The sequence below is a fragment of the Gavialis gangeticus genome, unplaced genomic scaffold (genome assembly GCF_001723915.1).
Source record: "Gavialis gangeticus isolate Ggan-Ray unplaced genomic scaffold, GavGan_comp1, whole genome shotgun sequence".
Taxonomy (NCBI): Eukaryota; Metazoa; Chordata; order Crocodylia; family Gavialidae; genus Gavialis; species Gavialis gangeticus.
In genome coordinates, this window is record NW_017729034.1 from 26,976,648 (window position 1) to 26,989,392 (window position 12,745).

Consider the following 12,745-nt stretch of genomic DNA (forward strand, 5'->3'; position numbering starts at 1 on the left):
ATGAACCCAAATTGATTCACTGGTAAAATAATTGTGCAGGGTCCCAAACATAGTAGTTTAACAAAATCTTGCTTTTCTGTCTGCCTTATATTTAGAACTGGTTACATTTATTTCACAATATAAACCAAGACCAATATGTTAACACAGAAGTTTGCTCAGAAAAAGGAAACAGTTTTTTAGTTGCCTGTCTATTATTTAGTCTGAAGAAGATTATATGGAGAAGACTGCAAAAGAATATTAGGCTAGAGAACAAGACAAATTAGGAAGGACTTGACAGGTCTTCAAATCCTGAACTGTGGTTGTAAAAAGATGGTGATAGACTATTCTCTGTAGCTTCAGGGGACAGGATAAGTAATGGTCTTAAAGTACAACTAGGAATATTTGGGTTGGATTTGAAAGGTGGTTATGCACTAAAATTGATTGTCTAGAGAGCCTGTGAAATCACCACACACAACCATTTTTAAGAACAGATTAGTCCAGTGGTTCTTAATCTTTTTAGACTCCAAGCACCTCTTCATAACTTTTTTCAATTTAGCAGCACCCCATTTAAAAACTAAATTTTATTTTTACAGTGCTTATGTCCTCAACCCTACGCCACCTTTAAAAGGATCTCACAGGGTGGCAGGTTGGACAGCAGCAGGCAGGAGACCCCTGACAACATAGGGGGTAGGGGGCACACAGTGCTTACTGCTGGCAGGAGCTGCTCCATGGGGCAGGGCTGACTAGAGAACTTCTGGGTGAGTCATTAGACCTCTGAAGGAGACAGCTGTCCCTGCAGGACAAAGAGCGGGGTGACAGTGGCCACTGTTTCAGAGTCTGGTGCCGAGTGAAGGCTGAGAGGGCAGAACACTGCCATCCCTTGCTCTTTCCACTGTCTGTCCCCTCCCTGCCTCCATCTCTACCTGAGGGGGTGGGTGGGTGAGGGCTGTGCCACTGTAGCTGTTCTTCCAGGGACTTGAGTGCCAAGGTGCCTGTAGACATGTGATGAGGCTGCTTCAACACACTGTAATTACAGCATTGTTGGAGCAGACTCAATTAATCGAGTCTGCTGAAGCATACTAATTAGTATGCTCCAGCAGCCTCCACATCTCATATATTAGCGTCCCTGCACTTCAAATGGCGGTGGTGCGGGTTTAACTAAAGTGTGTTCAACAAGCTTTAGTTAAAGCGCTCTTGCCACCACTTTGAAGCATGGGGATGTTGATACACAAGACGCTGTGGGAACTTTAATTATACACCAAGCTGAGTCCAATTTCCCCAGTTGTACTCTGAGAACCCCCCACCCCACCCCAGAACACATAGAAAAAAGCCCCCAGTGCCCAGAGCCAGTACTGTCCATGGCCCCCTCCACCACCCCAGCAGCATGGGAGGAGTGGTTGAATGAGCTGGGCTGAAAAAGTGTGCCCCCGCGTATGCTACAGGGGGCCACACTTGAATTACAGCTGACTACTTGGTCATTTTGAAGTTGCTTGAAGTCACCACTTGGTCAGCTTGGAGTCACTTGAAGCATGGGGGCAGATGGAGTAGGATCTAAGCTGTTTGGTGCAACTTATTCCCCTGCTTTTCCCATGCTCCTGGAGCTGGTTGCAGATGCCATGGTGAGTGCTGCTAGGGCACGCACAGGGTGCCCAGCATTTGGAGAAGCTAGCATTTGCCTCCTCTCATGGAGGCTGGTTTCCACAACATCCTGCAAAGGAGCCTGCAGCACCCTGGTTGAGAATTATTGGGTGAGACAAACACTTGCCTGAAATAGTTTAAATAGACATGATCCTGCCTAGAACAGGGGATTAGGCTAGATGGCCTCTTGAGGTCCCTTCTGAACCTATTCTTCTATGATTAGGTGCCTATGAGCTAGTGTCCTTTTTCTCTATTTGAGACTTTTTGAGTCACAGACATTTGAACAAATGAAAAGTACCATGTAAACTGCTACATGCCCCTTTTAATTTATTTTCCTTACTGCTTCTCCTTATGTTAACCTTCAGAATCTGTCTAGATGTAAACTGCATTCAGTTATACCTAGAAACAGCCAGGGTATTAAAGACTAACCTGCAATATCAGTATTAAGATAGAATTAGCTTATAGGGTAATGAATCCTTACCCATATGGCATTATTTTGCAACTACAATTATGGGCAAGCTTAATATATAATTGTGGATAAATAAATGTGATAAATAACTGAGCAACAACTTCCAGATGTTCTTCAGTTGTCTAAGTTACCCTCCAACAAAGGAAAAGAAGATTTTATGATTTGAATACACATACCTAGAAACTTAGGGCTTTAGGGTAATGTGTGATGGGGCACAATGACAACCTGTGCTTAGACAGCTAGTAAGGTAACCTCAGCCATGAACTTCTAAGGAGTAACCTGAAAATATGGGATGTCCTGCATTTTCGGAAAGATAGCTTAAACTTTTGACACCAAAGAATATAAGTGCAATGGGAAACTTGAGCAGTTACTAATTCACCTGAAAATCTATGTGCTTAATTATGCTCGGGGCCTCAAGTTTCCATGATTCTGCAGCCAGGGAATTTACTGTGGAATTCACCATTTGCTCCACAATCCAAGTGTTCCTTCATGCCCTGTCCAGATCAGATCAGGTCAGATTATTAAAAAAATAAATAAATGCTTTCAACCAACATATTTTAAATGCTAATGAAGACATTGTTTAAATATCTTTCAAAATGTTTCATCCGGTCTTGGTTAATACTAAGGAGGAGCCTCTCTAGGGGCTACTTTAAGTTGTGCCCACTTGCCCACAGCTCTAAAGGGTTGTTCTGGGCAGTAGTGTAACTAGACATAGGTGACTGAGGCACCAGCCCCAGGTATTGATTTAGAGGGGGCATCACCATGGCAGCTCCCAGGGAACCTGAACTTGCTTGGGAAGGTTGCAGCAGCAGCTGATGCTTCCACAGCAGCTGCAATGGCCTCTGTGAAAGGAAGAAAGTATTTAGCACCATCACCTTCCTTCTCGCCAGCACTCAGCACCACCACCCTGCCCAGGGCACCAACATTCCTAGTTACACTTCTGCTTCTGGGAGCTAGGGACTCTCTGTTTACAAGAATGATATGGTTTCCTCTTTCATCCAAAGACCTATTATTTCACCCTGGGTCTGACATATATTAACTTTAGGTCATATTTTCATAACAGCTCCTTTCAACTGAGGCCTGTTTTTCAAAAGAACACAACCATTTGAGTCAAATGTTTTGAAAGTTCAATCATAAGTTTCACAATGGGAGGCAGCAGAGCTGAGCATGTTTGTCTACCGAGCATGAGTTAATTGCCAAATGAGATCTGAGATATTTTGGAAATCTTCATTCAGAAGCTTAATATAGTCATGAGTGATTTTGAAAATGTGGCTCTATGAGATTTGGGAAATTCAGTTCATGTTCCTATTTCTGCATCTGTAAAACCTCCTTCCCTGTGGGTGTGGGGAGTAGTTAGGAATATTTTTTTACAGTTCATTGAAAATACAGCTGTAACTCTGTGCTTCCATAGTATAACTCTCCTCAAAGGTGGACTTTATGGGTGCTTAATAGTATCCTAGCCTACTAATGGTTCACACTTGTTAAATCTAGAAGTTTAGTTTCCAATTTTCAGTAGCAGCTATGTATCCAGAGCTGTCATACATGTGACTTTTGCTGTAATAGACTCTTTAAGTTCAGAACAAATTTCCCCAGTCAAAGTGGGGAGGTAACACTTGCTTACATACCATGGGTTTTGTTCCTCTCTAGTGATTGGACCCAGTCTTGCAAGTCTGTACAGTCTGCCTCTTCTATGGAAATGACCACTAGAAGGGGACAGGGTATCACATGGGTGTATGAAAATTAGTGTTATGTCTTCTCTTTGCAGCTCCTAGGAGCACATAACCCTGCACAGAAAAACAAAAATCCTTCCTTGTAATCCTGTGTTTATTGCCTGCCATAGAGCCCAGAGAGGGTAGGAGATTCTCTAGATATATACAAAGAGCGGGGACTGGGATGGAGAAAGTTTAGCCAAACATTTTATATAATCCAAAAAAACCCATCTAGTTTAGAGGGAGCAAAACAGCAGTGTGAAGATTTAATGGTCTGCTGAATGAGAGAGCTTAGTGGGCTAACACCACATTTGGAAGTGTGTTTGTGTAATGATAAGAAGAAATTACCTGAGATTTGTGTAATTATTGACTGCTGCCACAGTCCTGCAATCCAAAATTAGAAGCGGATTGACAAAAAATTTCAACCACCTGTTTAAAAACACACACTTTTGAAGGGTCCAAGTTAAAGCTGTTTGCAATGTTTTACTTTGCTACTTTCAGTCATTTCATACTTAAATTTTTATTTTTCATATTTTCACAATGCAGTATTTATTTGAAATAGGTTATTAGGCATAAGACAAACTTTAAATATTATGATATTGATTCAAAAGAAGCAGAAAGTAATCTTTATCATCAGTATTTCTAAAATCACAGTATATTCATTTCTTTATCAATCAGTCAGTTTATACAGTAAGTCAAACAATTTTTATGTGATATTTTGGAGGACAGCTCACTCCAGGACTCTGAAATGGCCTGAAGAAAAAGTTCTGAAGACAAAAAATAGAAGTTATTATAAATGTCTCTCTCTCATAATTGTTCTTCATTCAGGCTAATTACAGACATTCAAGAATGTCTTGAAGTAACTACCAGGGAACTCCTTGGGGTTACTAGAAACAACAGCCATAAACTGAAGGAGATCAGGTTTAGATTGGATGAACATCAGGAAAAAATTCTTTACAGTAAGGGTTGCCAGAATCTGGAATGGGCTTCCTAGAGAGGTGATGCTCTCCCCTACCTTGGAGGCATTTAAAAGGAGATTAGACAAGCACCTGGCTGGGGTTACTTGACCTCAGCACTCTTTTCTGCCCAGAGCAGGGTGTCGGACTCGATGATCTAATAGGTCCCTGCCAACCCTAGAAATCTGTGAAATCTAAGAAGCCTGAGGCAGAAGCACTCTAAGTATAGCACTGTACTCAAAGTGCTCTAGGTTAGGTTGAGACAGAACCGAATACACATGTGCTGCTTGGTGTGGGAGGCTCAGAGCCTGCCTGCACTGGGGGAGGCCAGCAGCCTGGGGGCACACACACGTCTCCTAGGAGGACTGGACCCGATGATCTCACAAGGTTCCTCCCAGCCCTAAACTGTGAATCTGCAGGAGCAGCCAAACAGCTAGCCACCCCTAATGCCCAGCGGGGCCCCCATTCCCAGCCCTGCGCCTCTCACCCCCCATCAGCTGGCTGCAGCTGAAGGAGTGAGGGTGGGGGAATGGAGCCTCTGTGCCCTGTGGACACAGCCTATTCAGCTGCTGGGAAAGAGACCCTGGACTCCTTCCCCATTAGCCCCCCTGGCCAGGCTGCACTGGGATCCAAAGCTGTCACTGACTCGGGTCATTGACCGCCAAGGGGGCGGTACCAGCCCAGCACTTGGGCAGGAGCTCTGCTAAAAGTGAGGGAGCAGCCCTGCACAACACCACCTGGGTTGGCAGTGATTGCACTTTATGTTAATCCTCAATGGGATCTAGCACAGACCTTCAATAAAGCGTTCTAGCAAAGTGCTTTAATCTAATACCTCATCCATCAAGGGTTAACTTAGAGCATGATCATAGAATCACAGAATTACAGAATCATAGAAGTAGGGTCGGAAGGGACCTTGTAGATCTTCAAGTCCAACCCCCCGCCTGGGCGGGAGAAAAACTGGGCTCAAATGATGCCAGCTAGGTAGGCATCAAGCCTCCTCTTAAAGACCCCCAGGGTAGGAGCCAGCACCACTTCCCTTGGAACTTGGTTCCAGACCCTGGCTGCCCTGACAGTGAAGTAGTTCTTATGGATGTCGAATCTAAACCTACTCACTAGGGGCAACAAGGTCTGTCCCAAACCCTTCTGGTCCCCCCTAGTGAGGTTATAGACGGTCACCAGGTCCCCCCTCAGCCTTCTCTTGTGAAGTGATGATCTGCCATTTTTTAAGCGCTCTAAGGGCACTTTTACACATGTCAAGTCTGCTCTGAAGTGGCGGATATCTGGCACATCATGGGACAAAAGGGATGTGTATAAATGCCCTAAGAGCTGTGACAGCTTTCGAGCACTTTCTGCCTGCTTAAAGCTAGATAGGTGTAATGTCTGTACCTAGCTTCAGTCTGCAGGAATACATAATTCTGCAGTTCAGCTGAGATTTTACGTGTTTGGTATTGTGTTCAAACTCCTACACATCCAAGCTGAAACCATTCTTTTTTAATCAGTGAGAAGTGCTATCAAGTTCTGCAAGTATTTAATGACAGGAACTGCTCAAAATGGATGTTGAGGCAGAACTTGGAATGATTTGGTTTCATACTAGTTGCTTATTAATGATATGTAATCTGAAAGGAGTTATACTATTTAAAACACTGATTATAAAGTTTAATTAGCAGCTTTCTTGCATAAGATGCATTCCCTTGCTCCTCATTATGATTCCCTGTTTGGCTTCCTATTTTGTCTTCTCCATGCCTTTTGTCTCTTGTCACAAGGCTAGAGGTTTCTGTTACCATTTCATCTTTTCCATACCTCAGGATGGTACATGTGTCCAGAAACACAAGCCAAAACCAACAGATTTATCACAGCTCTAATGACAGCTAACTGCATGCTGAGTGAATTCTTAAATTCCCCAAAACTGCTTTTTTGCCAAAACATGTGGAGTTGCAGCATTCAACATTTTATTGGGACTGTTATCTCCAAATGAAGAATGACTCCACTGGAAAAAATGATTTGGTATCAGCTGCACAGCTATTATTAGCTGCTTGTTTGGTGAGACTTCAGAAACATAATTAGCCATATGGAGAGAGCTGATCGCCAAGTCTTAAATTCAGTTTTTGCAAACCACATTTAAGAGCTACCTTGTCCACAGCTTTACACTACTGGGATCAAGAGACTCATTTTTGTGCAAGTATGTGAGTCTTCATTTTTCTTCAGATAAATATTTGTATTTGTGAAGATTATAGAACTGGCAGTACTGAGGGCTGAAGTCTTCTGCTTGTTTACATAAAACGGTCTATACAGGCAACAGTGCTGCAATTGTCCCCTAATTCTGTCACTAATGGACTTTCAAGCTGGCCTCAGGGTAACCTGTGCCCTGAAAGGAGTTATAAGTAGAGCTGGTCAGAACTGGTTTCCCCCACAGAAAATGTCAATGAAAACAAAACTAAAAGAGTATCTTCTTCAAAAACGTTTGATAGAAAATCTCAATTTTTGTCAGAAACTAGTTTCAGGTGGAAGCAGCTCAAATTGAAATATTTCAGTCTGTCAAACCAAATTGGCTTTGCTCAACTTTTACCTGTGTTTGCCTGTGTCATCATGTTCCCCTTCAGCCCTTGGGACCAAAGACTTTGGCCAGGCTAGAATCTTCCTCAGAAAGTTTTCTGCTAATTGGAGAGAAGTTAAACTTGCTGTTTTGAAAAGCCGTGTACTATCTGGACTCCAGGACTCAGATGAATGCAACCCCTTTTCTTGTGACAGAGGAAGAAACCCAATCAAAAAAGACTTGCATAAAAGGCCAGTCCTGCAGTTCTTGGCAACATTTCCTTTATCATTTCCTTTATCATTATATATTAAAAGGTAGGCTCTTATTCCCCTGTTGGCTTCACTTTTGGAGTTATGGTACACAAGAAAGAATGATCTATTCCAGCTGTTACTGGTTGTCTGAAGACTTCTTTACACTCAAAAGTTGTACCACTTTATCTATACCAGTTGAAGTGGTACAACCTTCTAGAATGGGCACAGTTATATTAGAATGAGGACTCGTTTAAATAATATACCTACTCCCATAGATAAGGGAAATAACTATGTCAATATAAAGCCAGGTTTGCACTTGGAAGTTTTGGCCAGTATAGTTAGTATGCCACGCTGGTAAAATTCTCCTAGGATGGACTCAGCTTAAAGCAGCAAAACTGAACTTTCCAGCCACCCACACAATTTTCCCCTCCCTTATCTGCTCCTCAGCAGAATAAATTATATTAGTGAAAGTATGGTTTTGCCAGTATGGATATGTGGTCATAAATCACACTTCATCATGCCCCTGACTGAAATAAGTATTCCAGAAAAAAATGTACTGTAGACCTGGATTAAATCATCATTATAACAGTATAAGCAGTGTAAATGTGTTCACACTCCAGGTATAAATATTTTGGTTTAAAAAAGACACAGTAAAATAGTTATACCAACAAATTATTAAGTTTACACCAAACCTGACTGATCTTAGCCATATTTCGTGTCCAGGTGTGGGACACATCTGCTACTGATAGTGTTAAGGACATTTTTTCTAGTCTAAGTGTTATTTTTATCTTAGTAACTAATATCAAAGTTTGTACAATCATATGTGCTGAAAGTGTTCATCCCTGTAATCAGTTTGGGATAGATGGAGTAGAGTACTGCTAGCTGAATTCTTCGTTTCTAAATGAATTAGTTTTAAAATATCTTTGTTATATCACTCAGGGAGCTAGTGTTACTGTGTTGGTCATTCAGCTTATTTAAACCTGGGGTTTTGTTGGCTAAAAGGAACCTTGGGTGCCTGTACACAGCACGTTGGAGCAGACTCAATTAATCTAGCATCCATGATTAACCAAGACTGCTGGAGTATGGTAATTACCACATACCAGCCAGCCTCCATGTCTCATGTATTGGTGTCCCCAAGCTTAAAAATGCAGCGGGAGTACTTTAACTAAAGCTAGTTGAACGAGCTTTAGTTCAAGTGCCTCTGCCACCATTTTGAAGCGTGAGGATGCTACGACACAAGACACTGCAGCACTTTTATTAGTGTACTCTTGGAGCCACACTTATTAAAGCACCACCCTGCTCCCCTGACCACGTATAAAAGTGCCCTTTGGGCATGTCTATACAAGACATGTTAATGTACCTTAGCCTACTTTACTGTGCAATAAGGGTGCATGTCTACACATGCACACCCTTACTGCACAGTAAAAATGGCTAATCATGACTAAATTTGATACCTGCAAATGCAGGTATCAAATTTAGTCACAATTAGTTAATGTGCACTAATGCACATGGAGATGTGACCTGGCATTAAGTTTAGTGCTGTGTCTGCCCTGCCACTAGGGGGCCAGCCTGAGGCCAGCCCCAGGGCTTCTGGCTGGGAGTCTCTTCTGCCCCAGGGCTGGGTTGGCTCTCCGGCAGCCCCTAACTGCAGGCTATAAAAGCCTGCATCCGTTTTTTCCCTTGGGGCACACCACACAGAAGTCCCCCCAGCAGGGCCAGCACTTGCTCCCTGCTGCTGCTCACTCCCAGCACTGTCTCCTGACCTTGTAGATCCTGTGGTGAAGTGTCTCTGTGGTGTAGCTCCCAGTCCCTGGCTGTGCCCCTGTGCTGGGCACTGCTGGCAGCTATCTAGGGCTGATATCACAGGGACAGCTGCACAGGGACCCAGAGAGCTGGTGCAGGACATCATGTCCTCACCACCCTTTCCATCGAGCCCTGGCCCTGCATGCCCATGCTGACTGCCCAGGCCCCCAACTGGACCCAGGAGGAAGTTGATAACCTCATGGCGCTCTGGGGTGGTGCCAAGGTGCTGAGGCAGTTCGAGCAGGGTGGGCGCTCTGTTTAGAAATCAATTTAATCTGGAATCCCAAGAAGAGAAATTATCCCTTCTTGTTCTCAGAACAGGCATACTTGTTGGAGTTGTATATTTTTGTTTTTGTGCTTTTGTTGTTGTGTTTTTTCCTTTTATTGGTTCAGCTTTTAACAATGAGCAATGATTATCCATCTGGTAATCTAATTATGGTTTGATATAGTTGGCGAACCACACCAGTGTCACGGGATCAAGGGCGAACTTAAGAACAGAAGGGTGAAGGAAATTGTGTAGGGCATGGGAGCATAACTAGGAGTAATGGGATAATGCAATTAAGTAATGGGGAATTCTGAGTTTATATTAATGACATCTTGACCCTGAGATGTGTTAAGCAGTGGAAGCTGCAGAAGCTCTATCACATGGGACATTAATATTGAGCTGGACAAAACATGAAAAAAGGTTCTGCAGGGAACCAATTCTGTACTGGCAAAGAGATGGACTAGATGACCTAATAGCTCCTTTCCTTCTCTAGCGTCTACAAGTCTGTTTGAATGAATACTTGGAATTCTATCTGTCTTCTGCCTTCCTTGGCCTTCTCTTGTATCTAACAGCAGGAGATCATTATCCTGTGAAAGTGCTTGACTTCACTGAAAGGAGACGGCTTAATTTCCACTCTTTCGTACTGAATAAAGTTAAATTTAGGATATACAGGGCCAAATCATGTCTGCTCCTGTTTAGTTGCATTAGACAAGTGGGAGAGAGCTCCAACAGCCATTTCCTCCCCTGTGGACTCCATAGGAAGTACCCTTAATTTTGCTAGCTGCATGGGCAACTTCAAATAGTGCGAGGCAACTAATGACTTTGTAAGTCTATGAAAGTTTGAAACCTCTTTAACCATTTGTATTTGTGTTTTTCACAGACCATCTGAAAGAAGAGATAACCCAGCGCCACATGCAAAGGGCAGCTCTAGGTAAGAGCAGGATATTCTTTTACACTGAATTTGCACAAAGTGAAAGGACAGTGTATGCAATATGAGATCAAGTAAAATATTTGGCCTTTGTTTTTCATATTTTCTGCAATAGGTGATACATTTTCCTCACAATGTGTAATTGCCACACATCACCTTTTCGTATCTTTCATGAACACTGTCAAGATTTTACTAACACGATAACTGATGCCATAAGCAGTGAATGAAGTTATTAAAAAACTTTGTAAAACATTCCTCTTAAAAAGTGACCTCTAAGGCTGCTTTCAGATGTTAAAAAAAGCAGTGCTTTACTTAAATTGATTACATTCCTGTGCTGAGCCCAGAACGTGCCCAGAAGAGGCAGTGTCTTAGTTGGACCTGGCTTGCTGGATGTCTGTGTAGATCAGGCACTTTAATGGGGCTTTTTGGTGCTTTTATCTAATAGCTGATTGAATCAGCTTTAGGTAAGCCTGCCAGAAAGCCCCAGCAAAGCACCCAATCTATACAGATGCTGCAGAGCCAGGTTGAAGTAATGTACTGCTTCGTCCAGTAAAGTGCACTTTTTGGGGGGGGGGAGGGTTGGTTTTTTTAACATGTGTAAGCAGAGTTAGTTTTTTTTAATGCCAAAACAATAAGAGACAGATCTGAATCCTCTCTGTCCTCCTATTTTTTGCCTTCTTGGATCCTCTTAGTTCTGGATTTCAGTTAGTACTAAGAATGGGTATCAGCTTAGCCATACTGCAAGACTCAGCTTAAGGTGCTTTCAAGGACTCCTTATTCAGAGATTCCCAGAGATGAGACCCATAGTTCTTACTCACCTGGAAAGCTGGAGTCATTTTAGACTGTGCTGCATCTTATTGGACTACTAAAACCAATATCTTGCTTTTGTAAGATAGCCAGCACTTAGGTCTGGTTTTCTTCCAAGATTCAAACAATGTGCTGGAGTACCCTTGATCCTAGCCAGAAGGCTGAAAAGCAAACTCAGCAGAACTCAGTACAGAGCCATTGAACTCAACAAACTCAAGACAGAGCCAATGAATTGGTCCCTAATAGAGGCCAACAAGCTGGTGGCCTGACCTAAATGACGCAGCTCTGATAGCTCCTAATAGCACTGTTCAGCTGTTACATTTTAAAATTAAACTAGACAAATATTTTTAAAATACTTGAAAAATAATATATCAGCACAACTGCCAAAGGGACAACAGGAGCATTAATAAAAGTTCTGATGCCACTAGCTGAAATAAGCTAGAGGAAATGGAGTTTCAGATTGTATATAACCTCACAGCAAATGCTTAGTTTGATAAAAGAGTGTTTGTAGCTCCAGAAGTCAGTTTCCAGAGGACTCTAGTTAGGTGTCACGAGTATGTACATTCAAAAAGTGTGACTCCATATTGACAGTATTCTGTGTAAATGTTGTATGTCATTTCTTCACTTGCTTATTTTTATAAAATGAAATTTAACACAAGATTATTTCCCTAAAGGCCAATCCTTATGATACAAGTCATGAAGGGCTTTTATACATGTGCTCCAGGAGTGTGTGTGTTGGGGGTGGGGAACACTTTAAGTAGAGTGGTTCTGAGACCCCCCCCACACACACTGAAAATCAGCAGCAGGGGCACGTTAACTAAAGCTTGTCGAATGAGTTTCGATTAAAGCACCCCCACCACCATTTTTCAGCATGGGGATGCTGATGCACATGATGCTGGAGTCTGCTGGGGCAGGGTAATTGCTATGCTCCTGCAGACTCAATTAACTGAGTCTGCTCTGCTGCGCTGTAATTACAGTGCATCAGAGCAGCCTCACTGCATGTGAGGTCCATCAGAGCAGCCTCACTGCATGTGAGGTACATCTTTAGGTACCCTAAAAGCCAAAATGCCAAACTAAGGGCCTAACTCCCTCAACTTATTTATTCAGTGCCTGAAGTTCAAACTAAGGATTGTGACATGAGCACAAAATCTGAGTTGTTTTTTAATGTATTTCAAAATGACTATAGAATATTTAATATAATTGTTACTTGTGCTCAGATATAGACAATATACAGATATTACCTACTCTACAATGTTAAGTTCTGAAGAATAGGCATAGGAAGGAGGAAAAAACACCAGCATACCCAAGGTAGAAATAGCATGCATTTATTATGCCAATTGCTTTTACTATCAAATGCTTAGGGTCCTCAAGTTTAAGAGATATAGTCTGCTTACAGATGTGAGAAAA

General features: G+C 42.4%; 1 protein-coding gene across 3 annotated transcripts in view; it reads left to right on the forward strand.

Moving 5' to 3' along the window:
- KIF6 (kinesin family member 6) overlaps positions 1-12,745 on the forward strand; it is a 518,996-nt gene that overhangs the window by 455,912 nt on the left and 50,339 nt on the right. For all 3 annotated transcript variants that reach the window (XM_019527228.1, XM_019527227.1, XM_019527229.1), the window contains one exon: positions 10,484-10,534. In XM_019527228.1, coding sequence (XP_019382773.1) covers positions 10,484-10,534 — 51 coding nt within the window. The remainder of the gene's footprint in view (positions 1-10,483; positions 10,535-12,745) is intronic.